This window comes from Carettochelys insculpta, chromosome 3, assembly GCF_033958435.1.
Source record: "Carettochelys insculpta isolate YL-2023 chromosome 3, ASM3395843v1, whole genome shotgun sequence".
Classification (NCBI taxonomy): domain Eukaryota; kingdom Metazoa; phylum Chordata; order Testudines; family Carettochelyidae; genus Carettochelys; species Carettochelys insculpta.
In genome coordinates this window covers 36,320,282-36,347,044 of record NC_134139.1, presented here as the reverse complement: position 1 = coordinate 36,347,044, position 26,763 = coordinate 36,320,282, and the positions used below count along the sequence as shown (strand labels likewise).

Here is a 26,763-nt window from a genome sequence, read left to right as displayed (position 1 = left end):
AAAACACCCAGGATCTCTGCCAATCTGACCTGCAGGCAAATTCCTTCCTGACCTTATATTTGGCGATCTGTTACACCTCTGAGCAAGTCAGTAAAATTCATCTGCTAGTCACCTTGGATACAGTAGCTCAGAACCCTCCCCATCTAGTGTCCTGTCTCTGGCTGTTGGGGATATGTTACTTGCAGTTACAAGTGGGCCGCTTTCCATGATAGGCAACCTTGTCATACTATCCCCTTCATAAACTTAGCAATCTCAGCCTTGAAACCAGTTAGGTTTTTTGCCCCAGCTGCTCTCCTTGGATGGCTGTTCCAGAGCTTCTGTCCTCTGTTTATTAGAAGCCTTCATCTAATTACAAGCCTAAACTTGCTGATGGTCAGTTATAGGTATTTGATTCTGTGCCAATATTTGTGCTTAACTTAAATAATTATCTCTTCCCTGTGTTTATTGTTCTGATGCATTTATCAAGAGCAATCCTATCTCCCCTCCCCTCACTCAGCATTGTTTGATTAGTCTAAACAAGTTTACCTTCGTAAGGTAGTTTCTCCATGCAACTGACCATTCTCTTCTGTGAACCTGTTCCAGTCTGAATTCATCTTTCTTAAACATAGGAGACTGGAAGTGCACTCAGCATTCCAAAGGAGAGCTCAGCAGTGCTTTCCGTAATGGTAGCATCGCTTCTGTATCTCTGTTGGAAGCAAGTCACCTAAGCTACGTCTACACGTGTATGCTACATCAAAATAGCTTATTTTGATGTAGTGACATTGAAATAAGCTATTTCGATGAATAGCGTCTACAACTCCTCCAGGGCTGGTGCCGTCGACGTTCAACGTCAACGTTGGGCAGCACCACATCAAAGTAGGCTCTGCAGGGGAGCGTCTACACGCCAGAGAGGCACACATCGAAATAAGGGTGCCAGGAACAGCTGCAGACAGGGTCACAGGACGGACTAGCACTTCCGGGGCAACAGCTAGCCGCTCCCTTAAAGGGCCCCTCCCAGACACACTCAGCCTGCACAGCACGCGGTCTGCAGAGCCACGGGCACGCACACCCGTCGAAGCAGTATGGACCCCCAGCAGCAGCAGCAGCAGCAGCAGCTGCCAGAGGTCCACACAGCCGCCCCTGCAGGAGCAGTGCTTGCCCTGCTCAGTGCTATGCAGGAGGCAGCTGACCACCTTTTATTCACAGAAGAGGAGCTGCCCCCAGGGGAGGAGGAAGCAACCCCAGACCTTGCTGCCCTCCGACCCCCCGCCCCGGCCTCACACGCCGCCGGCTGTGGAGCTACCCCACGAGCACTGACTGGTGGGAGTGGCTGGTGCTCGGCGAGTGGGACAATGACCGCTGGCTCCAGAATTTCCGCATGAGCCAGCAAACATTCCTGGAGCTCTACCAGTGGCTCACCCCGCACTGAGGCACCAGGACACCGCCATGCGGCGTGCCCTCACTGTGGAGAAATGGGTCGGCATCACTGTCTGGAAGCTGGCCACTCCAGACATCTACCGATCCATGGGGCAGCAGATTGGCATGGGCAAGGCCACCGTCGGGGCTGTGCTCATGGAGGCAAGAGGACCCGGGGGAGGACAGCCCTGGGGTGGAGGGCCAGACACACCCTGCACACCCCTCACTGGTGCTCTCCCATGTCCTTCCCCTGTAGGTCATCCGCGCCATCAATGCCCTGCTCCTCCACAGGCTTGTGCGGCTTGGGGACCTGGATGCCGCCATCATGGGGTTTGCCAGCCTGGCCTTCCCAAATTGCTTTGGGGCTCTGGATGGGACGCATATCCCCATCCGTGCCCTGGAGCACAGCGGAGGACGCTTCCTGAACAGGAAGGGCTACCATTCTGTGGTTCTCCAGGCCTTGGTGGACAGCCGGGGCCGCTTCCTGGACATTTATGTTGGGTGGCCTGGCAGCACCCACGACAGCCGGGTGTTCAGGAATTCAGGGCTGTGCCACCGGCTGGAGGCGGGGGACCTACATCCCCCAGCGGAAGATCCCTGTGGGGGACACCACCATGCCCCTGTGTGTCGTCGCAGACGCAGCGTACCCCCTCCAGCCCTGGCTCATGCACACTTACACGGGCCATCTCTCAGCCAGCCAGGAGCGCTTCAACACGCGCCTGAACCATGCGTGCCAGCTGGTTGAGCGCACTTTTGGCCGCCTGAAAGGGCGTGGGAGTTGTCTCCTCACCTGCCTGGATGCAGGCCCACCAACATCCCCCAGGTTGTGGGCACGTGCAGCGCACTCCACAACCTGGTGGAGAGCAAGGGGCAGGCATTCTTCCAGGGCTGGGCTGTGGAGGCTGGCAGGACTGACGTGCAGCCACGCGCTGCCCCCAGTCGCCAGGTGAACCCGGAGGGGATCTGGGTCCGGGAGGCCCTGCGGGCCCATTTCGACCAGGCCACAGGGTGAACGCTGGCAGGCCCCCCACTGTACCCCCCCATCCTCCACAACACTCCCTGCCCCCACACCCACACCACAGAGCACCCAAGAGCACCACCCGCCCCTTGCAAATAAAAATGGAGCTGTTGTTTTTGAAACCGAAAACCGGTGATTTGTCCTATTATTCAAACAACAAAAATATATATATAGCGAGAGAGCAGAACAAAAGGGGGGAACTATTTACATGGGGGGGCAGGTACCATAGAACAGAACAGGTGTAACACAAACTATATACAAATATATTATATGGGGGGATATGTGCAAAGGGATGGGGCACGTCCTGGGCCCCGCACCCCTCTACTGTCCGGCGCGACCCTCGCCTCGGCCTGAGCCCTGGCTGAGGCTGGCTGAGGGACGGGCGAACCGGCAGGTATGGCCGGCGGGTGTCAGCAGGCCCCAGGTCCCCCTCGGCGGAAGGCCCCGGGGTGGCGGACAGCGGTGGGACGGTGGGCAGGGCGAGCAGAGCGGCGGGCGGCACGGCATGGGGGTCCATGTATTCCGCTATGCGCTTGAATGTGCACATAAACAACTCCCATGCCTCCTGGCGCCAGGCCAGTGCCCGCTCTTGTAGCTCCAGCCGCCGCTCATCCACCCACAGGCGCTGCTCTGACACCTCCAGCTGACGCCGGAGGGTCGCGAGCAGCTGGGGGTCCGTGGCCGTCCTCGGGTGGTGGTGGCTCCGTCGTCAGCCCCGTCCTGGGGCTGGTTGGTGCTCCACCGAGGGGCTGGCCTTCTGGGATGGTCCCGGTGGGCTCTCCGGGACCATGGGCACCTCACCGGCACTCTCCGGGCCCTCTGATGGTGCAGCTGTGGAACACGGCGGGGAAGAAGAGTGGAGACAGCCGTTAGTGTGGCTCCCGAGCTGTGGCCCTTGTCCCCCCACCCCTCTGCTGCTGGTTCCCCGTCCCCGGGAGATGCTGCTGCTTCTGATGGGTGTCCCACCCCCTCCCCCCCGGGGGACCCTAGGTTCCGCTCCCTGCATCCCCAGGGATGGGGCATGGCACTGTTGTGCTGGGGGGGCAGGGGCTGATGCACTCTTCTGAGGGACATGCCACTGCTGTCCTTGGGGCCATAGTCATCTGGGCATGTGGAGGGCCCTGGTCATGTCTGTTGTTCCCGCCCCTTAACCCCAGGGGTGTGCACCGGGGGGGTTACATACCTGACGGTCTGCTCCCGTGGTTGGGGGACACCCTCTGGGCGGACGCCCTGCTGGAGCTCCGGGACAGCAGGATGATCCGCAGCCCCCCGTTGCTGGAGGAGGATTACCCCTCCTCCTCCTCCTTCTCCGGTGTCCCAGGGGTGGGCTCCTGGGGGGGCCCCTGGGGTGCAGGGCTTGCCTCCGGGGCAGACTCTGCCTCCGGGGCCTGCTGGGGCTCGTCGGCTGAGGTGTCAAGAGTGGCTGGCGGGGAGGAGGTGTACTGGGGGCCCAGGATGGACCTGAGGTCCCTGTAAAAGGGGCAAGTGGCGGGGGCGGCCCCAGATCGGCTGGCCGCATCCTGGGCCCGGGTGTAACCCTGCCGCAGCTCCTTCACCTTACTCCTGACGTGGTCAGGAGTGTGGGCAGGGTGACCCCGGGCGGCCAGGCCATCGGCCAGCCGAGCGAACGTATCCGCGTTCCGCCTCTTGCTCCCCATTACCTGGAGCACCACCTCCTCACTCCAGAGCCCCAGCAGGTACCGGATCTCGGCCTCCGTCCAGAAGGGGCCCTGCTGCCTTTTGCCAGGCTGGCTGAATGCCTGGGAGCCCTGGCTCCCCTTGAGGGGCTGGCGGGCGGCCATCGCGGGGGGGGTGGCTTGGGGCTGCAGAGGCGTGTGCAGGCTAGCCGTGTGGTAATGTTGCTGCCTTCACGCACTCTCAGCTTCCTGCACAGGAACGCAGGGGGCGGGGAGCTTTAAGGGGCCACTGCACACGGCGACCATAGAGCTCAGGGGCTGGAGAGAGCGTCTCTCAACCCCTGAGCTGATGGCCGCCATGGCGGACCCCGCTATTTCGATGTTGCAGGACACGGCTCGGCTACACGTGCCCTACCTCGACGTTCAACATCGAAGTAGGGTGCTATTCCCATCTCCTGATGGGGATAGTGACTTCGACGTCTCGCGCCTTACGTCGATTTTAACTTTGAAATAGCGCTCGCCACGTGTAGACGTGGCGGGCGCTATTTCGAAGTTGGTGCGGCTACTTCGAAGTAACTGGCACCTGTAGATGCGGCTCTAATGAATTCTAGGTAATCATTATTTTTTTTTTCATATCTGCATCACACTGATGGCTCATAATCATCCTGCAGTCAACAAGTGTACCCATGTCTGTCTTCTCCCCGTTACTTCCAGCTGATGTAACCCCTGTGTATAGCAAAAATTCTTGTTGTTAATCCCTAAATGTATGACTTAACTCTTTCCAGCATTTAAATTTTATCGCATTTCTGTTACTCCAGTTTTCAAGGTCATCCAAATCTTGCATGATGTTCCAAACCTCCTGCATATTGGCAATACTAACAACTTTGAATCATCTGCGGATTCTATTAACATGCTTCCACTTTTTGTGTCCAGGTCATTAAAATGTTGAATAAGATTAGTCCTAAGACAGATCACTAAACAATATTATAGTGTGAAAAATAAAAAGAGAAAGATCAAGTTGGTCTGGCATGATTTACCATTTGTTGTATTTTATCCAAATTACTGTTTACCTCTGTCCTTAACAACTTCCTCCTTCAGAATTTGTTCCAGGACCTTGCAAATAACTGAGGTCAAACTAATGGGTCTGTAGTCTTGTGGATTACTTCTGTCTCCTTTCTTAAAAATAGCTTCTGTATTAGCAATTTTCCAGTCAGACGGTATGACCCCTCAGTTTATGTATTGATTAAAAATCCATGCTATTGGGCTTCCAATTTCATGTGCCAGTTCCTTTACTGTTCTTGGATGGAGATTATCCAAGGCTTCCTACTTGCTGTCATTAAACTTGGAACAAATACGAGTTCGACTTCCTCCTCCAGTGTGGTAATTTCTTTTTTCATTAGCCATACATCCTGCTTCAACTCCTAAACTCTTCATTGTGTTTATTAAAAACTGAAGCAAAGTATTCGTATAAGTACTGACTTATCTTTATCCCTCCTTCCTAGTTTTGTTTTTACTTACATGGCTAAAGAAACTTTTACTGTTGCTTTTCTTTGAGACTTCATGGTATAAACTGCCCTGGATTTGGGGTGGATTGTACTATTACAGTTTAATTCTATATGTACAATCATGTATATTTTAAATGTTTGTTTTCATAGTGATTTTTGTAGACAGCAAAAGGGGAAGAATTAAGTACTGAACTAAGGGCCATATTTTAAAAATAAATGTATACAGTAAACAAATGAAAATATAGAAATTCTAGGCTATATGAAGTAAATGGCCCTTTGCTCAAAATCAGCTTTGTAGCAAGAACCTGTTTACAAATTATTAATCAGCAGTTGTAAATCATATTTTGCCTGAATAACAGTAGATGAATAGTTGGTTGTCACAAACAATGAGATTGATTTTACTATCAACTATATTTGCACTGTAGCGTCCAGGAAATGGATATCTTGTGTTGCCCAAGCAGAGGTTGATGGGGGGTGGGAATTGTTGAAATCCCAGTGGAATTCTTCAAGTGCCTTCTTCCCATGGGTCAAGATGGTGATGTCATCAATGTAGCATAAGTCGAGGAGGCACAATTGGGGATGAGAGCTGAAGAAATAATATTCTAAGTCAGCCATAAAAATGTTGGCATACTCTGGGGCCTTGCAGCTACCGTTGGCAGACTTAGGGGTATAAATCATCCCCAAGTTTGAAATGGTTGTGGGTTAGATTAAAGTCACAAATCTTGGCCACCAGGTGTGCCCTGAATTCAATGGAGATACTGTTTCTGACAGCTACAGAACAGAATGACAGAGTCATATAGATATCCAGAAGTTACCGACTACAGGACAGACCCAGCAGTGAACCCAACAGAATGCCACTGGCCATCACCTGCAGCCCCCAGCTAAAACCTCTCCAGAACATGATCAAGGATCTACTACTTATCCTGGAAGATGATCCCTCACTCTTATAGACCTTGGGACGCCAGTCCAGTCCTCGATTACAGATAACCCTCCAACTTGAAGTAAATATGCACTAATAACTATGTACTACACAAGAGAAAAACTAACCCAGGAATTGGTCCCTACAACAAATCTTGTAGCCAGCTCTCGCCACATATCTACTAAAGTGGCGCTACCATAAGACTTAACCACATCAGACGCACCATCAGTGGCTCATTGGCTTTCACATCTACTAATGTGATATCATCATAGTCCCGCAGTGCCCCCAGTGTTTCTCTGCCAAGCCCATTGTGTCCACGCAAATAAAAGAAATGAACAAAAATCGGGCATCAAGAATGGTAACATTAAAAAACCAGACAGGGAGCACTTTAGTGTATCTGGACAACCACTAACAAAATTGCCATGTTTCAGCAAAGAAGTGTCATAAACAGTCTCCAGAGTGAAACTGCAGAGCTGGAATTCATATGCAAGCTTGTCACTGTTAGACTGGGTCTGAATGAAGAATGGAAGTGACTAGCTTACTACAAAAAGTAATTTTCCCTCTTTTGATATTCTCACCTTCTCATGCACTGTTAGGAACTGACCTAGTTAGCAGTTACCATCAACGTTGACAGCCATCCTCGGCCCTGGAGCAAGGTGGAGGGGGCCAGGATCCATGCCCTGGCAGGGCCAAGGGCAGTCAGCCCTCAGTGCCACTCAATCCTTAGCACTGGGCCTCCCTCTCCACTCCCTGACAGCTGTGGGCAGCTGAAGTAATGCTTCCACAGCAGTTCAAAGAGGGCTGGGGGCAGCTGCCTGCTTTTGCCTCCCCTCCATCCCAATGGTGGGCCTGGCAGTTGTTATTGCCATAATAATGTAGGACACCCATCTTTTCATGTGTATATAATATATATATACCTGCTAAACTGATGTTTCTATTGCAAATGGGTTTCAGCTCACAAAAGCTTGTGCCCAAATAAATCTGTTTGTCTTTAAGGTGCCACAGGACTCCTTGATTTTAATCCAGTAGGGCTAAGCTGGATAAAATTACTTGTGCCTAATTGTTCGTAGTATTTGAATATAGACTATAATTTTCCAAAGCCCTTCTACTGACTTTCAGTGAGATTTAAGCTCTGAAGTACCAAAGTCATTTTTTGAAAATGGAACTAAGGTAGGTACTTGGGAAACTTTATCCTTAACATTTTTTTCCCAACAGTAACATGCTGTGATTATTTCCTGCATTAAAATGTCATTCCATTTTATTTAAGTGCATTATATTTGAGGAGGGAGAGAATGCCAAACAGTCTGAATCATCTGGTTTTGGAAAATATCTTTGCTCAGGGTATCTGACTGCAGAAGACTCTGTTTTTTCTCCATTTTCTATTCTTCTCTTCAATAAATGCCAGATTAGGGATATCATCATTTCTAAAAAGGTCATGGACGGAATGAGGGGCATTCTTTAGTATACAGTTATCACTAATTAGAAACTAAACATCTGTAACAGTGTCAATTATATGTATCTGAAAAGAAACATTTGCGTGCAAGGTTCCCTTTGCTAACATAAAACATGGTATAGCACAAATATGGGAACAGTTGTAGACTAATCACTTTCTGCTGCACTGAGGTTATTGTCTAGTATAACTGAAGTATTCTCATGTAAAAAACAGACATTCGTATTAACACTAAACCACTGTTTTCCTATACTTGCCAAAGCAGGATATTGAGAAGTGGTTAGACCATGACTAGAACTGACCCACTACCCTTTTCACATTTTCGTATAGTAGACCCCCAAATTACTTGCAAACCCCACATAACTCAAATTTCTCACAAGTTGGGGGAGATAGGAACCAGGGTGGGAGAGACAGGAACTAGGGCAGGGGAGCTGGGAGCCATGGGCTGGTCAGTATCCCAGGTCCTGCCAGCACAAGGGAGCTGAGAACCAGGTTCCCGCTTGGCTCCTGTCTCCCCTGGGCTTGCAGGAGCGGGGAAACTGACCACCCCACTAGCTTTGAGTTGTGCTTAACTGACATTAATGCAAGTTAAGCACAACTCGAAGTCATGCATTTTGAGGATTTATTGTATGTAAGTTAGCTATAGTCTCCTTGTATTTCAATGGAGCAAAAGAACTACCTTACCTTAGCACCTGTGACATACAAGGGAATGTGGAAGATATGGGGATATGCTGAGGGGTGCATGGTATGCCAATCAGACACTTTAACTGAGTTCTAGAGGGGAGTTGCAGCTTCTGTGGCTGTGCAGCTGCTCTGCTCTTTCTCCAGTGTCCTTCAGTGTGCTTCTATTAATTTGTTTTAGGATGTTCCTTTGGAAATTTATCCTTTATCTGTATATTCTGTGCATTTAGAATGTGTATTAGGCATATTCCAAATACTTAATTTTAGTGAACTAAAAAACTAGAATGTTCAAAATTGCTATTAGTGTTCGTTTTTAGTAACATAATAGGAAACATAGATTGTTGCTACTGAACAGCTCGGCCTATGGTCCCATTGTATTTTTCTCTCTTTCCTTAAGAGAAAAGGACACTTTTGAAGAACCGAATCTAGTATATATGCATATAGAAGTACGTGGCTGGAATTATACCCTATGTCTAGATAAAGGAATTATTTTAACAGTATGTTTTTTAATGAACATCTTTGGAGTTAGTTTTCACTGTTGGTTAGTCATGTATTTTGCATTTTTATTTTGGAATATATTAAAATATATTTGGAATAAACATGCAACTGTTACTTGTTGGTCATATCAGTATGTATCCATGTAATGGGTGTCAAATATGTTTCTCCCTTTTCTAGATGTGGCCATTCTCCTGTGTATCGTTCACGTGAGATGGCAGGGCGAGCGCTTGTTCCATTTGTAATGATAAACCAGATACCACATATAGTACAGTCTCTGCTCGCTCAGCTTCCAGACTGTACCAGTCCATGTATACGGCAGAATGCAGTTCATGGAAAGCTTCTACAAGTAAGTTCTCCTTTTGTGTAATGCAAAGTTGTCATCCTTTACAGTGGGGTGAGAAGAACTTATTAAGCAGCATATGAAAACACCAGCTTAGTTGTCTAAGATGATACAAATAGGAAGCCAAAGTGATAGGTTATTTAAATGTTGGTATAAATCACAGTTTGGTAGTATAAACTGGTTTACTGGATCGAAAATACAAGCCAAAGGAACAGAAGGTTGGAGTTGTAACAGAAAAAACAGCTACAGGAGAGTGCAAGAAGTATGACAGCAACAGTGTTCCCTATAATATGTGTCTCTATGTGTGCCCGTATGGATTGATGGGGACACACAACATACATATTGGTGCACATCAAAAACTCATTTCACACATGGATGGTGTGTGGCAGGAGTGGGCTGAGGGGTTAAGAGCATGGGAGAGGGCACAGGTGCCTTTCCCCCAGCTGTGGCAGCTCTGTGTTGGGGATGGCAGTCAGAGTGGGAAAGTATCACTATTCCCATTTCAAAGATGTGAACATTTATGCAGAGAGAGTTTGTGTCTTGTCGAAGGTCACCCATCCAATCTGTTGCAGGTCACAGACTCCCACACCCACATTCAGTCTATCGATCCTTCTTCTTATCGGGCATACTCTTCACAATCCTTTTGGTTACTTCTCTTGCTACAACTTCCATTTTGTCTTCTTGGCATGTATGCTACACCCATAGCCACTTTCTTTTATATAACTGAGGTAATTTTCATTATGAAATAAAACATCAGAATTTGTCCCCATGTGCAGAAGTGTGTAAATAACCTACATAAATACATATGTAATTCCATAGTTTAACAGCAAAACTGAAAATAGTTAAAGAATACATGATACAGATACTTGAATTACATTTAAAAATTTGTGAAATAATATTGTTCCAAAAAGTTTTCTGAGCCCAAAACCACAGGAAGAACAGCTTCCCAGGCAGAAATAATGATGGCTAGTTAGCATCTGTGTTTCCATTCTGTTTTTTAGAATTGTGCTCTTGATCTTTGTTTTTTACTTTATTTTTTGAACTATTAGGACATAAAACTGTAAAGAAATAGTTTTCTTGGACAGGATGACAAAGTCTTATGGCTAAGAAGGTAGCAGTAGATACTGTATAGCTAGATTTAGTAAAGCATTTGATACAGTTTCATATGGTGTTCTTACAATCTAGGGAAATACAGACTAGATGGAGCTACCATAAGGTGAGTGCGTAACATTCCCAGAGGGACTTTATCAGTGGTTCACAGTCATGCAGGAAGGGCATGAAGAGTGGGGTTCTCCAGGGATCAGTTCTGGAGGAGCTTCTGTTGGATATCTTGCTCAGTGATTTAGATAATGACGTAGAAAATACTCATAGCATTCATGGATGATAGCAAGGTGGGAGGGATTAGAAGTGCTTTGGAGGATAGGATTATATTTCAAAATGATCTGGACAAACTGGAGAAATGGTCTGAAGTAAACAGGATGAAATTCAGCAAGGATAATGCACAGTATTCCACTTAGGAAGGAACAGTCGGTAGCACACACACAAAATGGTAAATGATGCCTAGGAAGGAGTACAGCAGAAAGGATCTACGGGGTCATAGTAGACCACAAGTTAAATATGAGTCAACAGCGTTACATTGTTGCAAAAAAAAGAAAAAACAAAAAACCTAAGTGTCATTTTGGGATGTATTAACAAAAGTGCTGTAAGTAAGACACAAGAAGTAATTCTTTCGCTCTATTCTGTGCTGATTAGGCTTCCACTGGGGCATTGTGTCCAGTTCTTGGCGCCACATTCCAGGAAACATGTGGCCAAATTGTTGGTCTAATCTGAACTTTCCCCCAAAATTATTAAAAATCTAGAAAACGTGACTTATGAGAGAAGATTGAAAGAGCTGGGTTTGTTTAGTCAGGAAAAGAGAAGATTGGGAGGTGTCGTGACTGTTTTTAAGTATCTACAATGTTGTTACAAGGGAGGGAGGAAAAATGTTCTCCTCAACGTCTGATGATAGGATTAGAAGCAATGGGCTTAAATTGCAGCAGGGAAGGGTATAGGTTGAACATTAAGAAAAACTTCCCAAGTGTCAGGGTGGTTAAGCACTGGAATAAGTTGCCTAGGGAGGTCGTGGAATCTCTACCATTGGAGATGTTTAAGAGCACGTTCAATACATATGTGTCAGAGATGGTCTAGATGGTGCTTGTTCCTGCCACAAGTGCAGGGGTCTGGACTTGATGACCTCTTATGGGTCCTTCTAGTTCTATGGTAAGGTCTACTGATATGAAGGGGAGAAAAAGGAAAGATTTTCCATTAGTAGGAGTATTACACAGTCATAATTAATAGGGATTTGTGAAAACAGTGTGATTTAATTCCATTTAATTTTGAAGATAATAAATTGTTTACAAAGAAGTTTGTCTCTCCAGCACAGTTCACCTTGTTAAAACTGCAAGTGTTTATAAACCTTAACTTACTTTTCATCATGCATTTCACTCACTTTGTCCCAGTTTCATTTTTATTTCTAGTACTGTCTTATTCATTTCACTCTCTGGAGCAGGGTCGACTAGCAAACTGCTGCAGTGGGTAGGTTGTATCGGACACAGTAGGATATTTACTGCAAAACAAAGCTGTTCTTAAAAATTTAAAATCCAGGAAAAACTATTTTAACCAGCCTTGTAAAATTTCCCTTTCCGCTTTTAAAAACATTTTACAGAATACAACATTTTGTGAAACCATCTGACATTGTTCCTTTAAAGTAAGTATATGTCTTCGCCCTTTAAATAATGAAATAAATTTTAAAAAATCAAGAATAGTTAACTCCATGTCCTGTAATGATAGCACTATACATAACATAATAACGAAAAAAAAGACATTCAATTATGGTTCCTCATTAGGTGCTGAATAAAACTACCATTGATGATGATTGAAAACAATAAGGAGACTGGGTTCATTTTAATTGCTGAAATCCTGGGTTAGTGATTCTCAAATAAAAAGAGATTTAGCGCTTATCACTCAAGGTAGAGCCATAAAAGAGGAGGTAGATAATGATTTTAAATGAAAATTAGAGCTGCATAATTGAAAAGCTGTTCTGATTAGCTTTGAAATTTGAATATAGGTTTAGAAATGTTGAGAACCAGATCACATTCTCCTTTTGTAGGCATGAGGACAAGAGAAAACCACTTAATATAGGCAAGGTGTAATTGAAGGAGATCACTTTGAGCAAATACCATATCATTTTTCTTGCGCCGTTTATGGAATACCTCTGTATGGTATCTGCCATTTTGGCTGGTTGGGGAGAGAGTGTACTGTGGAGAGGCTCATTCTGTGACATTGTTTCTCATAGTACCTCTTGAAGCATGTCTTGAATGATTGCTTGCACGCTTCACTTTTTCCTTCTCTTATGCTTTGATGACTGGATCTTTATTGCTTCTGAGTTATGCCTGTCAAGACTTCCTTTCTGCTTTTTACTCAGTCACTTGATCTGATCATATGCTCCAGCCTTACATCAGACTCAGCCCTGGAACTCCACTCAAGAACAATCATGCTACCTGATACCTCCATTTAGCTTGTTTGTGGCTGTTCTGGTTGAAATGTGGTGTTGATAATTTCTCTTAACTGCTTTTGACAACCTGGGAATTTCTTGGAACACTTCTCTGAAAACAGCTAATGGGCTTGAGCTATCATGATTTCTTTCTTTCTCCCAGAGTTTCTTCAAAGGTTATTTTCCTTCTAAAGGAGTTTCTGTCCTCCTTGAGCTCCAGCATAGGCAAAGTAGTTTTGTCTGTAGCTTGGCTAATAGTTTGTATCAGCTATGCACTCTGTTCACTGTCAGAAAACCCCATTCTTTCCAGGCAAATTTTTTGCTAACTAACTATTCCTCCCCAGTAGAGTTTTCTTACTCTATTTTAGTTTTTCTGCATTTTACCTTTCCCATCTCTTAAAGGGGCAATACAGTTTTTAATTTTTTTTGAGGAAATGACATTGCCTGTTTATCCCATAAAGTCAGCCTATAGCAATGAAATGGCAGTCAACTTTCAAATGGATTAAAGTCCATACCATAAAACCATCCCTGCTAGTTGGCATTCTGAGCAGAAAGGCCAAAGATTGGATATCCCATACTCTTTATGTTGACAAATATGGCATTGTCTACAATCTGGCCGGTCCAGTCTGTCACTCACTGCGAGTAGTAAAAATGCTTCTGTGCAGAAGAGAAAGAAGTGAAATCTATATATTTGAATTAAATTACATGGAATGTTTCTGGACTCTCTCCCTCTCCTTTTTTGTGGTAAGGTGAGGATTTTGTACTCAAAACGATCCACAGAGTAAAGGATAAATTCTCTTTGAATTCACTTCTGTTTGTTGAGGTTACTTGTCCATCTTAAAATCTGTTTGTATGTTGGGGGAGGCCATACGTAAACATCATGTAATATAATTGATATTTTGATACTCTGTTTTAATGAGCACAGTGCCATACTCCTCCTAATTTACTAGTCCAGTCCACTAGTCTGTTATCGTAGTAAATACAGTTCTTATACATGAGCTTCAAAACAAGCCAAGCAAATAGAGAGCTTTTATAAAAAAAATAAGTAGGCAGTTATTTTCTAACTTGAATATAATCTTTTTAACACAGTGTTTACTGAATTACAGTTTTTGAATGCTGTGAAAACAGAAATCATATAAAATCCTGTCAGCATTACACTATTCCGCAAAAATGCTATTATAAGATCTGATAGGTTTCATAAACCTTTTATGTAAATAAATCATATCCAGAATTTTAAAGAGGCATAACTAAAAGCAATCTGCCTGAGGTCAACCTCTCAGATTCCTGAAAGTGCAAATGGAATAGCACAAGGGCTATGTCTACATTAGCCCCTTCCTTTGGGAAGGGTCATGGTAATGAGTGAGTTGGGAAGATGCTAATAAGGTGCTGCCGTGAATATATAGTGCTTCATTAGCATAATGGCACACCGCTTTCGAATTACATGCCACCCGTGTAGACAGGGGCCTTTCGAAAGGACCCCCCCCAAATTTCAAAAGCCCCTTCTTCTTAAAACCAAATAGGAGGAAGGGGCTTTTGAAGTCCAGAGGGATCCTTTTGAAAAGCCCCCTCTACACGAGTGGCACATGATTTGAAAGCGGCTCTTTTGAATCGCATGCGGCTGCTATTATACTAATGAGGCTCTGCATATTCATGGAAGCACCTCATTAACATCTTCCCAACTCGCTCATTACCATGCCCCTTCCGAAAGGAAGAGGCCAGTGTAGACATAGCCAAGAGAAATATTGAATTAGGAGAGCTCAGAAAGTGAGGTTGATTTTTAACACTGTTTCTGCAGTTTATTTTTCTTAATTCTTTTATCTGTGATGGACACAGTTGAGAAAAAGGATAACACCAATTTTGTGTCATTTGCAAAGTAAATTTTGTTCTCAGATGGGGAATGGCTGAGATTTGTGGAGACTGTTTACAAAAAATCCAAACACCTCAAAATAAAAACCTTAATGGAATTAGACTTATACTCCAAAAGGAAGAATATATTTGATGACAATAGAGAGATTTTTTTATTGCTATGAATTTTTTCATGGAAGACATATTTATACTGTATTGATGGCATTGTAAATCCCTACAGTTGTTTGATTAATTTTGTCACTGTGGTTTTCCATAATCCTCCTTGTACTGCCTTGTAAATCTGCCATTTATTTAGTTACTGAGTTTTCTGATTTATCCATTCACCCCTTTCTGATATTCTCAGTGTTGGACAAATTCTGTATACGGTACTCTGGATCAGTGGACACTCACTTAAATCAAGACTTTTTTGTTGAGCATGTCTTACCTACCCTCTCCAAACCCATGAAGTGATCTTGAGGAGAAGATATGGTTGTACTATTTGAGAACGTATTATGAGTACTCCATTCAAAAAATGTCTGTTCAGTCCTGTGCATACATCACCTTGTGATTTGCATGTGGTTTAGATTTTGTTAGTTTTTTTTCAACTATCACTGCACATTCAGTGGATGTTTTCAGAGAACTATTCACACTGACTTCAAGAGCTCTCTCTTGAGTGATAACAGCTAATTAAACCCCATTATTTTATATGTATAATTGGGATTATGTTTTCCATTGTGAACTACTTTACATTTACCGACGCTGTGTTTCAGCTGCCATTTTATTGCCCAGTCTTCAGTTTTGAGAGATGCTTTTGTAACCCTTTGCAGTTAGCTTTGGTCTTAACTATCATGAGTTATTTTATACTGTTTGCAGGCAAAGCCTCACTGTTGACACCCTTTTGTAGATCATTATGAATATACTGAACAGCACATCTCTCAATACAAGTCATTTTAGACACTGCTGTTTCCTCATTTGATTGTGAAAATGTCATTTATTCAGTCCTTTCGTTTCCCGTCTTTAACCAGTTTCTGATCCATGAGGGGGGTTCCTTTTTATCCTATGATTACATACTCTTTTATAGCCTTTGGTATGGGAGCTTGTCAGAGGCAAATTCACTATTGCCATTGGATCACCCTTCTCCAGGTGCTAGTTGACACCCTCAACAAATTCTAATAGTTAGGTGATATGGTTTCTCTTTGCAAAAGCTGTGCTCACTTTTCCCCCAACATCTTAAATTTCTCCTACCATTTTGTTGCCTGTCACCCAGTTTTGTGAGATCCCTTTGTAACTCTTCACAATATTCTTTGGACTTAACTATATTGTGTCATTTTGCATCATCTGCAGAACAAAAAAGCAGTACGGTAGCACTTTAAAGACTAACAAAATAATTTATTAGGTGGTGAGCTTTCATGGGACAGACTCACTTCTTCAGATCATAGCCATACCAGAACAGGAGAGAACAGGCCTGTCGTCCGGGACCTTCTGGAGTGTGGCATCCTGATTAAGATAGGTTGTAGGTGTTTAATAATGCATTGCCTTATGTTAGTTTGATTTAACAGGTGACAGGCGCTCTCTCCTACAAACAACCTCAGAGCCTTATGAGGATTCTCACCAACAGCCACACACTATACCACAGGAGTACCAACCCTGGAACATTTCTTTGAAACAAGGCCTGTTGCCAACTTTGTCCACATATCTGTTCTAGAGATACCATCACTGGACCTAACCAGGTTATTCGCAGAATCACAGACACATTTTCATGTTCCTCAACTAACATCATATATGCCATCATGTGTCAACGATGCCCACATGGTTTGTATATGGGACAGACTTCAAACTCTCTTAAGCAAAGAATTAATGGGTATAAAACAGACATAAAAACACTCCTGATTCACAAACCTGTCAGCCAGCACTTTAATGGAGTGGGCCATTCTGTTAGTGACCTCAAAGTCTGTGTTTTAGCGAAAAGGAACTTCCACAGCCATTTGGAAAGAGAGGCTGCTGAACTCTCTTTTATATTCAAATTTGACACATTAATGTGTGGTTTGAACCAGGATGACAATTTTCTAGCTCATTATAGGGGCTCTTTTACATACTTTGGTTTATCTAATTCTTGACTTTCCCTCCCCCTTCCTTCTGCCCCTCTGCTCTCTGATTTGCTCACCTGAATAATAATTTTTCTGATTTGTCACCCTTGACTACTATTTTTGGTTCTCTGTGCCTTAAATATTGAGTCTTTTCTAGTATGGCTATGATCTGAAGAAGTGAGTCTGTCCCACCAAAGCTCATCGCCTAATAAATTATTTTGTTAGTCTTTAAAGTGCCACTGGACTGCTTTTTTGTTTTGATAATATATAGACTAGCATGGCTATCTCTCTGTTACTACCCAACATCTTATGTTGGCATGTGCCCTTTATTATGGTTCAACTAATTGACCTGTATCTTCAGTTAGATTCACTGCCCTCTAATTGTCAGTATGGTCTCTTGAGCTGTCTTTAAAATTTGACATTAAATTTCTCCAGTCATCTGGTACAGAGGCTGAGTTAAGTAATAGGTTGTACAGTGCAGTTTTTAGTTTTGCAATTTTATGTTTGAGTTCCTTCAGAACTGTTGGGTGGATGCCATCTGGTATTGGTGACTTATTACTGTATAATTATCAGTTCTAATTATTTTTCTAGTGACATAAATTTTAGTTACTCCATTAGTAGGTTACAAATAGTGATTTTGAAAAAGTGATGTGTATATGAACTTTTCTGAGCAAAGCAAACCATTTGGTCTTTTCTTTTTATGAAACCTGTGTTGGTAATGTGGGAGCTGCTTGACTTCAAAAGCTGGAATCCCATCATATCAGTATAGTGGAGTAACAGGAAGTAAGATACAGATAGAAGCGTTTAATCATCAGTCTCTGTTCGTTAATATCTAGAACTTTCATATGTTGCTTGGAAAAAGCCTGATTAACCAGGGCGCACACAGCCCACACAAAATGTTCTTTTTACGAGTATTTTATTGAACTGCTATAACTAATTTTGTGGTAGCTGATATAATAATTTTTTGGACCAAGCCTAGAGTAGCAGGGAATAGGTTTATTTCTTCAAACAAAGAAATCTAAAGATAACCACATTGTCATCATGTATTTTATGAGTCAGATACAGCTCCCATGGACTTCAGCAGAGGCAGAATTGGGCCCCAGGCCTTTTAGCCTATAAATCTGGATATATTTTTTTCTCTTTATGGTGTTGCATGAAAATTATCAGAAGAGGCAATGTGGTTTCTGTTAACTTCTCTGTGCCTCAATTTGCCAGTCTGGAAAGTGTGGCTAATAATACTTACCTAACTCACAGAGTTTTTGTGATGATTAACTATCAGAAACTCTTAGAAACAGGTAGTTGGATGCCGTGGGTAGAAGTGGGGAAAGTACAACAACTCTTACTCTCATTCACCTGCCTTGTGCTCCCCACATGGGGACTAGTCACAAAAGTATTCCTTTCACTTTGGAAAGAGTCTTAGACTTCTCGTTGCACTTTCCCAGTACATATTAGCCTAAAGAGAGAGGCTGAGGCAGGTCTCCTTGCTCCCCCTGTCTATGGCTGACATGGTATGGAAGGAAAGCAAATTTATTATCCCGATGGGTGTTGGTGTATGCACATTCTCTCTGTGCACGGGGAGGGCTGCAGGATATTTTTTGTTGTACCGGAGAAACAATTTCTCCTGGAGCTCCCCTGAGGAGGGTGCAGCTTTACATGCAGACACTTTGCGATTGCTGACTGAAAGTTGTTATAAACATGCTGAATACTTAGGTTTTTATTTAGTTTTTCCATGTTATTGTGGTGTTTATTCCATTCCAGCAGTGGTGTGTAAGTATTGAGTGACAATAAATCTACATGGGGCTGAAAATCAAAATATTCTTGAATGTTACCTGCATTAAGCATAAGCAGAATAAACCGCTTCATTTAAGAAATTGGAGTACTTTTTTCTAATTTTGCCCACAAAGTTTTTTAGATTTCTCAGTGACCTTCCATTGAAATGCAAAATCTATTAATAGTTATAAGTAGTTAACTCACTGTTTCAGAATGATTAATCTGGTGAAGGAAAGCTTTTCTTATTTCCTGGGACACACAGTCTTCACTACAAGTTGCATCTCTGTGGTCTGGTATGGTAGGGACCTGACTGGTCCTGAACAGGAGAATTGGCTGTATCAGTGGAGATTTTCTACCACCACCACCAACATAACACCCTTCCAGTGCTGTGTGGATGCCCTGGCCTAGGCTGCTGGTGGGACTCCTGCTTCTGCTGCCAGGGCTGCAGGGGGACACCTTTTGCAACCCAGCAGGGCTGCTGGGGATGTGGCTCTGGCCTGGCAGGACTGCCCACAGCCAGATGGGGCTGCCAACAGCAGCAAGTTCCAGCTCCATGCAGCTGCTCCCGGCCCTGGCTCAGGCACCGGCCCTGGCTCAGGCACCAGCCCTGCGGAGCTGCTGGGGGCAGCTGGCTTTGGCTCCAGCTCTGTGGGGCTGCCTGGGACATTGCTGTACCCATGAGGCTGCCAGGATTGAGGCTCCAGCCTTGCATGGTTGCCCTGGTCCTGTGGGGCTGCCCCTGGCACCGAGGGGCTGCCTTGGACATGAATCCAGCCCCGCGGGACTGCCATGGAACATTGGCCTGGGCCCTAAACGGCTGCTACCCCCTCCACGGGGTTGCTGAGGATGCGGGCTCCTGCCCACACAGCGCCCTCCCCCCGCAATGAGGCTGCCAGGGATGCATGTTTCAGCCCCTCTAGTCTGCTTGAGAACATGGGCTGCAGCTTGCCCTCCTGTCTGTCTCTCTGGTCCAGGAACACCCCTGATCCTGCCAGACAAGCGATGTTTCTGGACCAGAGAGTGCTTGTTTTAGGAGGTGCAACTTGTAACTCAAACTACAGGTTGAACCTCCCTAGTCTGTCACTCTGCCTGGCAACATCTGTCATCCGGCATGATTTTAGTTACCTGGATATCTCTTTAACATACGTGTGGCCAAGTTTCCCAAGGTCCCATAAAATTTGTTTTCAGACACTAAGCTTGGCTCTCAGTGTTCTGTGCTGTTAGGTAGCTGTAATTGCCCCTAAATGCCTTCTAAGAGCCCAGTAAGCAGTGGATATGTTGATAATGCTTCTAAACAATATAGATCTGGTTTGGTACTGGTCAGGTCCCAAGGCAGCTGCGCTAAAGAGATTCAGCTTGTATTCCTTTTAGCATGTGTGTTAGAAATGGTTTGAAAAGAATGTGATTGCTGCCACTGAAACCAGTAGTCCTCAAGTTGCTTTCACAGGCAGTGGGGATTAGCCACTGGGCTGTGTGGTCCTTACCCAGGGGCTGCAGCCAATCGGTGTGACCCTGGGCAAAACAGGCACCCCTGCACCCTGATCTGTTCCACCTGCCTGGTGGTCCTGCTGGGGAGTGGGGTCAGGGTGTGGGAGCGTACTCCACTCTGCTCTCCCAATGCTCCTAGGGGAGCAATGGAAACCCCTGCACTCAAAGCACACTCCCTAGCATGGAGGGGGTACGGACTGTAAGTGAAAGTACAGTAATCCCTCAGTTTATGTTGAGGTTGTGTCCTGGGCAACCTCTGTGTAAATCGAATTTCGTGTAAATTGGGAGGCAGCTGGGGGAAGTGGAGGAGGTGGACATGCATGTGGCCCCCAGCTTCTCCCAACTGGGGGGCACACAGCTGCTTGCACCGCAGTTTCTCCCAGCTGAGAGAAACTGCACCGCAAGCAGCTGCCTGCATGCCGGGCTCTCCCAGCTGGAGGAGCTGGGGGTGGTCGGGCAGTTTCTATTTACACTTAACTCGCGTTAATGTAAGTTTAGTGCAAATTGAAATTGTGCTTCTCAAAGGTTTACTGTAGTGGGAAGGGAACCTCACTTGCTCTGGTCTAGGGCCACACAAAGCCATAATCTTCCTCTGTTCACAGATATAAACCATGCAGCTGGGAAGAAGTCAGTAGAGTTCCTGTTGTGCAACCCTAAAGCATGTCATATAAGAATTGGGCCCAAAGAGAGACAAGGGCACTCAAGGCTCGATACTGTGCCACTGACGTGAATATTGAATGCCTTTGACTTCAGAGGGGCAGAAGCTCAGTGCCTTGCAGGGGCTGCTGAACATCTTGTGGGTTTAGGCCTCATGTTTATGAAAATATTCCATATAATTAGCATGATGGTTCATGGTGCTTTTCTATTTAGTTAGATTGGCTTGCACACTATATATAATGTTGCTGTTTGTGAATTACTGTGTTTAGCTTGGCAGTAACATTTAAAGCGTAGCAGTTCATAGTTAACTTATAAAGCCCAAGATAGTGAATGTTATTACCTGCAGATCAAAGAAGTAAAACCACTGTCATAAAATGTTTTAATTTCAGACTTCCTTGCACCTGCTCTTCTTCAGAGCTGAGATTTTAATGTCCAAGATAAGTTTTGCTTTTAAGAGCAGAACAAAGAGACTAACTATTAGAGTTGAGTGAGAAAACATTCACCTAAAAATAAATAACAGTAAGAGAACAGTTGTCTTATTTCTTCTTACTGTAAATTCTTAGTCACTATCTATATATGGTCATAGATCTATATCGTACCTTATAAGTATGTAAGCAGACAAAAGTCCTGCACCAAGCAACTTGTCATTGTACAACACAAATAAAGATAAATTGGCAGAATGGAAGCAGACAGCTAGAGAGATGGAAAATGGTGAGAAAGTTGCCAAAAAAGAATCTCTTTCCAGCACCTTTTTTTTGTCAACTCACATGTTAGAGATTTCGTATCTAGACCAGATAGTATTTTGAAGAAACTCTTGCTTTAATTAATCAATATCTCTCCCAGATATTGACACACTGAATTCCTGAGTCACATCAACAGCTGTTGGCATGAAACAATTATAGTCTGATTTAACAACTCTTTTGGATTTTTTGACTCAAAATATTCAAATACTTTTCTAACTTATTCACTTCCTTACTTAACCTAAATAAGTGAGCTGTTAATTGGGGATATGTGGAAAAGCTAATGTCTTAGGTTTTGTCTTTAGTGCATTAAAAATAAATTATGTTTTTACAGTGGGATAACTAACATGCATTAGTTATTCTTTTGTACAGTCTAGAGGAGACAAGGCATTGTAGTTCACTGTGTGAGGGGAAACTCAGCTCTTTCAGTCTGTTTTCTTACTTCCCCAGGTGGGTATTTAAGTTTTAAGAATGCTTGATAAAGATCTTTTAGATGTTTGTCTTCAGATGGTACCCAGAAGTCCCCTCCTACAGGACAGGCCCAACAAGGGAAATTACAGCACACCACTGGTCATCACCTACATCCCCCAAATTAAAACCCTTCCAAAACATCATTGACAATCTACAACCTAACCTGGAGAACTATCCTTCACACTCACAGACTTTGAGAGACAGGTCAGTCCTTGCCTATAGACTGCTCCCCAGCCAGAAGCAAATCCTTACCAGCAGCTGTATACTACACCACAGGTATACTTATCTGGGAACCTGCTCCTGCAACAAACCTCATTGCCAACTGTGTCTACATATCACACCGTTACTTCCTGTTTTATTTGAAGCAGTTACTAAATTTGCAATTAGCAAAAGATTCATTTTCTGATGGGTTTTATAATCCTCTGTACTTGCAAGCAACAGAGATGTAGCTAGTTTTACATGAAAATTATATGATATGGTACGTTAGTTCTCTCCATGGTCTAAAACCAAAACCTACAAAACATGGTTACAGGCCTAAAAGAGATTCTTTTTAACCTGTATGTCATTGTATGTAACAAACAGTACCACTGCCTGTTTGTAAATTACAATAGGGTTTCAGCATTCACGAGGATTTGGTGTTGAAAACCCTCACCAATGTTGAATTTCACAAATAACATTTTACCCCATGGGGGGAGACAGGAGTCTTACCAGGGGGATTGCCTGACCCCGCCGCAGCAGCCACTGCTGGGGCTGAGCTGCTCCTTCTCTGGAGTGGTGGGGCCAGGTTATCCCCTTGTCAAGGGGGAGGAAAGGAGCGCATCAGCCCCAGCAACTACTGCCGTGGCGGGGCCAGGAAATCCCTTTGCTTGCAAGTAATTAAATTCACAAATGTGAAAGTCAGGAATGTTGTGACCTTACTGTATCTTTTAAGCAGGATCTATTTTATATAGGCTATGTTTTTCAATATGTACATTTTTAGTAAAACTAATTAAGTAGTTACATGTATTAGATATTTTTATTAGCACCATTATTTCCACCATTGCAAACTGTTAAAAACTAATGAAGGGGAAATATAATAAATAATGGGTGGATTTGTTTAATGCATTAGGTATTTATAATAATACAGAAGTTAGGAGAAAACTGTTGGCACAAGGTGCTTATATTTTCTGTTTAGACCTTTGCAAAAGTGAAACTAGCTGCTTAATTTTATTTAGTCCTGACAGATATGAACTCCCTGAAGAGCAGGTTGAACTTAAGTGAAATCACATTTTTTCTCTTATTTTTAAGAATTCAGTACACATTGAAGTATATATTTCTCACACCTGTTTTGTATTAGGAATTCTTATTAAATGTCCCCCATGATAAGTCAGAAAAGCAGTACTATCATTCTGTTACAAAGGATGTTTTTACAGTTGGGAAGGAAAAAATTGAAACTTGTTAAGTGTGTGGAAGATTTAATATCGTTCTAGGTGGCACAGTGGATTTAATCTGACAATCTACAGAGTTCATTTTTCGTCCATGAAAACATATTTTCAATCCCACTCTCATAGCTATTTTGCTTCCTTTTGATCTGAAATCTGATCGCCGAAAGAAAGATAATCCAGGATACTCAGTCAGGGTACGCTTTTAAAAATATCAATCTATGGTGTGTTATATAGTGTCACAATCAGGACAAAAATATTTATTAACAATGAAGGCTTTAATTACATCTAGTATCTCTTAAAATTCATACAACATTCAGAAAAAGCAGAACATGATTTAAAAAGCAGAACATAACTTTACTTGAGATAAGGCATCTAAAATGATGGAGGAGACAAGAGAATGATGGGGGCAAATAGATTTTAAAAAAGTGGGCAATTTATTGGCAAGGCTCAGCTTACGTATAGCAGTGGCCAAACATAAGACTCCCAAACACTAGAGTGAAGTTTTCATGCAAGATAGGAAAAGAAAAATAGCAAGTAATAAAAATGGAGCCATATGAACAAAAAAAGGGTGAAATAAAAGGCCATTTGATAAGGAAGGGAGAGGTTTTTCCTAAGAAACCAGTAGACTTAATTTTCCCAAGTAGAATACTTCTTCCCTGAGTCTACAGCTTTTTGAATAGCTTACAGCTATTAATCTTACTGGCTTTTTATCCAATACAAATCACAGTCCTTTCTTGTGCTAAGTTTTCCACTGTCCTTGTCCGCTCAGTATATTATTGATCAATTATCTTATATATCTTCATTTCTAAAGTAACAACAATGGCATAAGGATTTTCTGGAAACAAGTGGGATGTGGCTGTGTTTCATTCTTGATTCTGAATAAAGTGGGTTTTTTTACTTATAAAAATTAAACAGTCCACATGGATTGTGAGAATGGACTGAGAGCAACCATCAACACACATTTGGTAGTTCTTTCATTTTATTTTTTTCTCCCAAAACGTGGTGGAGAGTTTCCTTAAATGGGGCAAATGCGGATGGGAGGAAATGCAGGCTGACCAAAAACAGCGTAGAGTTTTAAGAGTTAGCTGGCCACATGAAAGTTGATTCAGGAAGAGGCTTGTCATAGAAAAGACAAAGTAGGAAGATGTGGGGAAGTAGGGAAGATGTTTTATTATGTGAGGAAACTAGAAAGAAGTTGTACTGTACTTCTGCAAGTTGCTTTTTTTGTATTTGTTTGTATCTGTTTGTGGTGTTTTCTATTGTAAGTCCCTGCCCAAAGAGAGCTATCTTCTGTTCTGTGTTTGCACAGTGCCTAACACAGTGAAGTCCTAAATCTGTTTGGAGTCTTGAGTAGCTAGTGAAATATAAGTAAAGCTAGCTGTCTGGCGGGTCAGCAAAAACGTGAGCTTAGGTTTCTCATTGGACTCAGTCCTCTGCAGAGCAGCTTGCATCCTCTGAGATGAGGCTTGTCTGAAATGTGTTGGAGAGGGTTACGAATGCAAGAGTGGCTATTCTCGATTAGATCAATTGTTCACTGAGCTCAGTATTCTGTCTTCTAATAGTAGCAATTGCCAGATTCTTCACAGGGAAAGAATAGAACATGGTAATTACTGAGTGAGCCATCCCCTGTTCTTCAGTCCCAGCATCTATGGTAGCCAGAGGTTTAGGAACAACTGGAGCATGGGATTGCTTTCCTGACCTTCTTAGCTGATAGCTACTGTGGACCTATCATCCATGACATTATCTTTTCTGAAAGTAGTTATATTCTTGGCCTTCTCAGTATCCCCTGGCAATGAGTTCTACAGGTTGACTTGCGTTGTGCATTATTTTCTTATGTTTGTTTTAAACCTGCTTTTAGTTGGGTGGCTTTGGAGTCATGTGTTATGTAAATGGATGAATAGGACTTCCTATTTTTTTCTCCACACCATTCATTATTTTACAGAATCTGTCAAATCCTCCCTCCCAACCTCCCCTTCTCTTTTCCAAGCTAAACAGTCCCAGTTTTTTAAATATTTCTTTTTTTGGAAACTTCCATAACTTTAGTAATTTTTAGACTCAGGAAGGTAGTTTTGTTAGTCTGCAGCTTCACAAAACAAGCAGCGTTGTAGCGCCTTTGGGACTAACAAATTTATTTATTAGGTAATGACTTTTTCCACACTTTTCCTTTATTTTTGTACAAATTGATGATGTTTTACCTCACCCTCTTTCCACCATTTGAGTAGCTGCTTATGAAGGTATGGTAACAGTCTTTTGTGTTCTTGAAGATTTCTGCTGGGATGCCATCTTTTCCCAGAGCTTTGCCACTTGATAGCAAATCAGTGCTGTGGCTTAGCTCTTCTACAGGGGACTCCACATCTAGCTTTGATATGGCCTGTAGAATTGGTGTGTTGGTCCAGTAATTCAGTGGTGATGTTTCTTTCTTGTGTGTGTACCTCTGAATAGTGTTTAACCCAGTGAGACAATTGCTTGCTTTTATCTATAATTATTTCTCTGCTGTGCAATTTGAGGTGGGCAGCCTAGTGGACAGTAGAGCTTTCTTGAGGCCATCACCCATGACTTTGAGGTTTCCTGTGTCTGAGGCAAAATCCTTAGCACAAAACTTAAGCTCAAGCATAAAATCAATACTATTAACACTGAAAATCAGAGGACATTCCAGGAGTTTGGGAAGGCATTTGAACTAAGCATGCATAAGAAGTCATTAACAGAAAAGGAAGAGGAATTTGGGGAAGACTTAAGAACAACAATCTGTGAAACAGCTTTAACTACATTTGAGGGATGGAGACCACCAAAAAAGTCTGGTTTGAAGAAAATGAAACAGAACTGTTACTACTTACCACCAATAAGAAAAAGCTTCACTGGACCACAGCAAGAAACAAACAGAGAGCACTAAAGTATGATTTCAACATGCAAAAACAAAGGTACAGCTAATAAGCAGACTGTGCAAATCATTGCTGGACCAGTCTCTATGAAGAGATAGAGACAGCCTGTCAGTTAAGTGGTTTCCTCTATTTCAAAATTCCCCTAGTACTCAACAGAAGAATGCAGATAAGAATTCATTATTCATTTATTCATGTTAACTTATGGCCCTGTTTTCAAGTGTGCTTAAGCACCTGCAGATCCTTTTGATTTAAATAAATAGTAGGGTTTCTTACACATTTATATTTTTCCCTTCGCACACTATAACTTCTAGATGGCTTCTACTTATAGATTGTTTAGGGATTAAGAGGTGTTTTGATTAAAGTGATTTCAGATACGAAGTTTTATTTATTTTTCTGGCTATATAAGAATGTTTCCCCTTTAGTAAGT

General features: G+C 43.3%; 1 protein-coding gene across 3 annotated transcripts in view; it reads left to right on the top strand.

The window, feature by feature from the left end:
* THADA (THADA armadillo repeat containing) overlaps window positions 1-26,763 on the top strand; it is a 310,355-nt gene that overhangs the window by 138,350 nt on the left and 145,242 nt on the right. For all 3 annotated transcript variants that reach the window (XM_074989608.1, XM_074989609.1, XM_074989610.1), the window contains one exon: window positions 9,281-9,449. In XM_074989608.1, coding sequence (XP_074845709.1) covers window positions 9,281-9,449 — 169 coding nt within the window. The remainder of the gene's footprint in view (window positions 1-9,280; window positions 9,450-26,763) is intronic.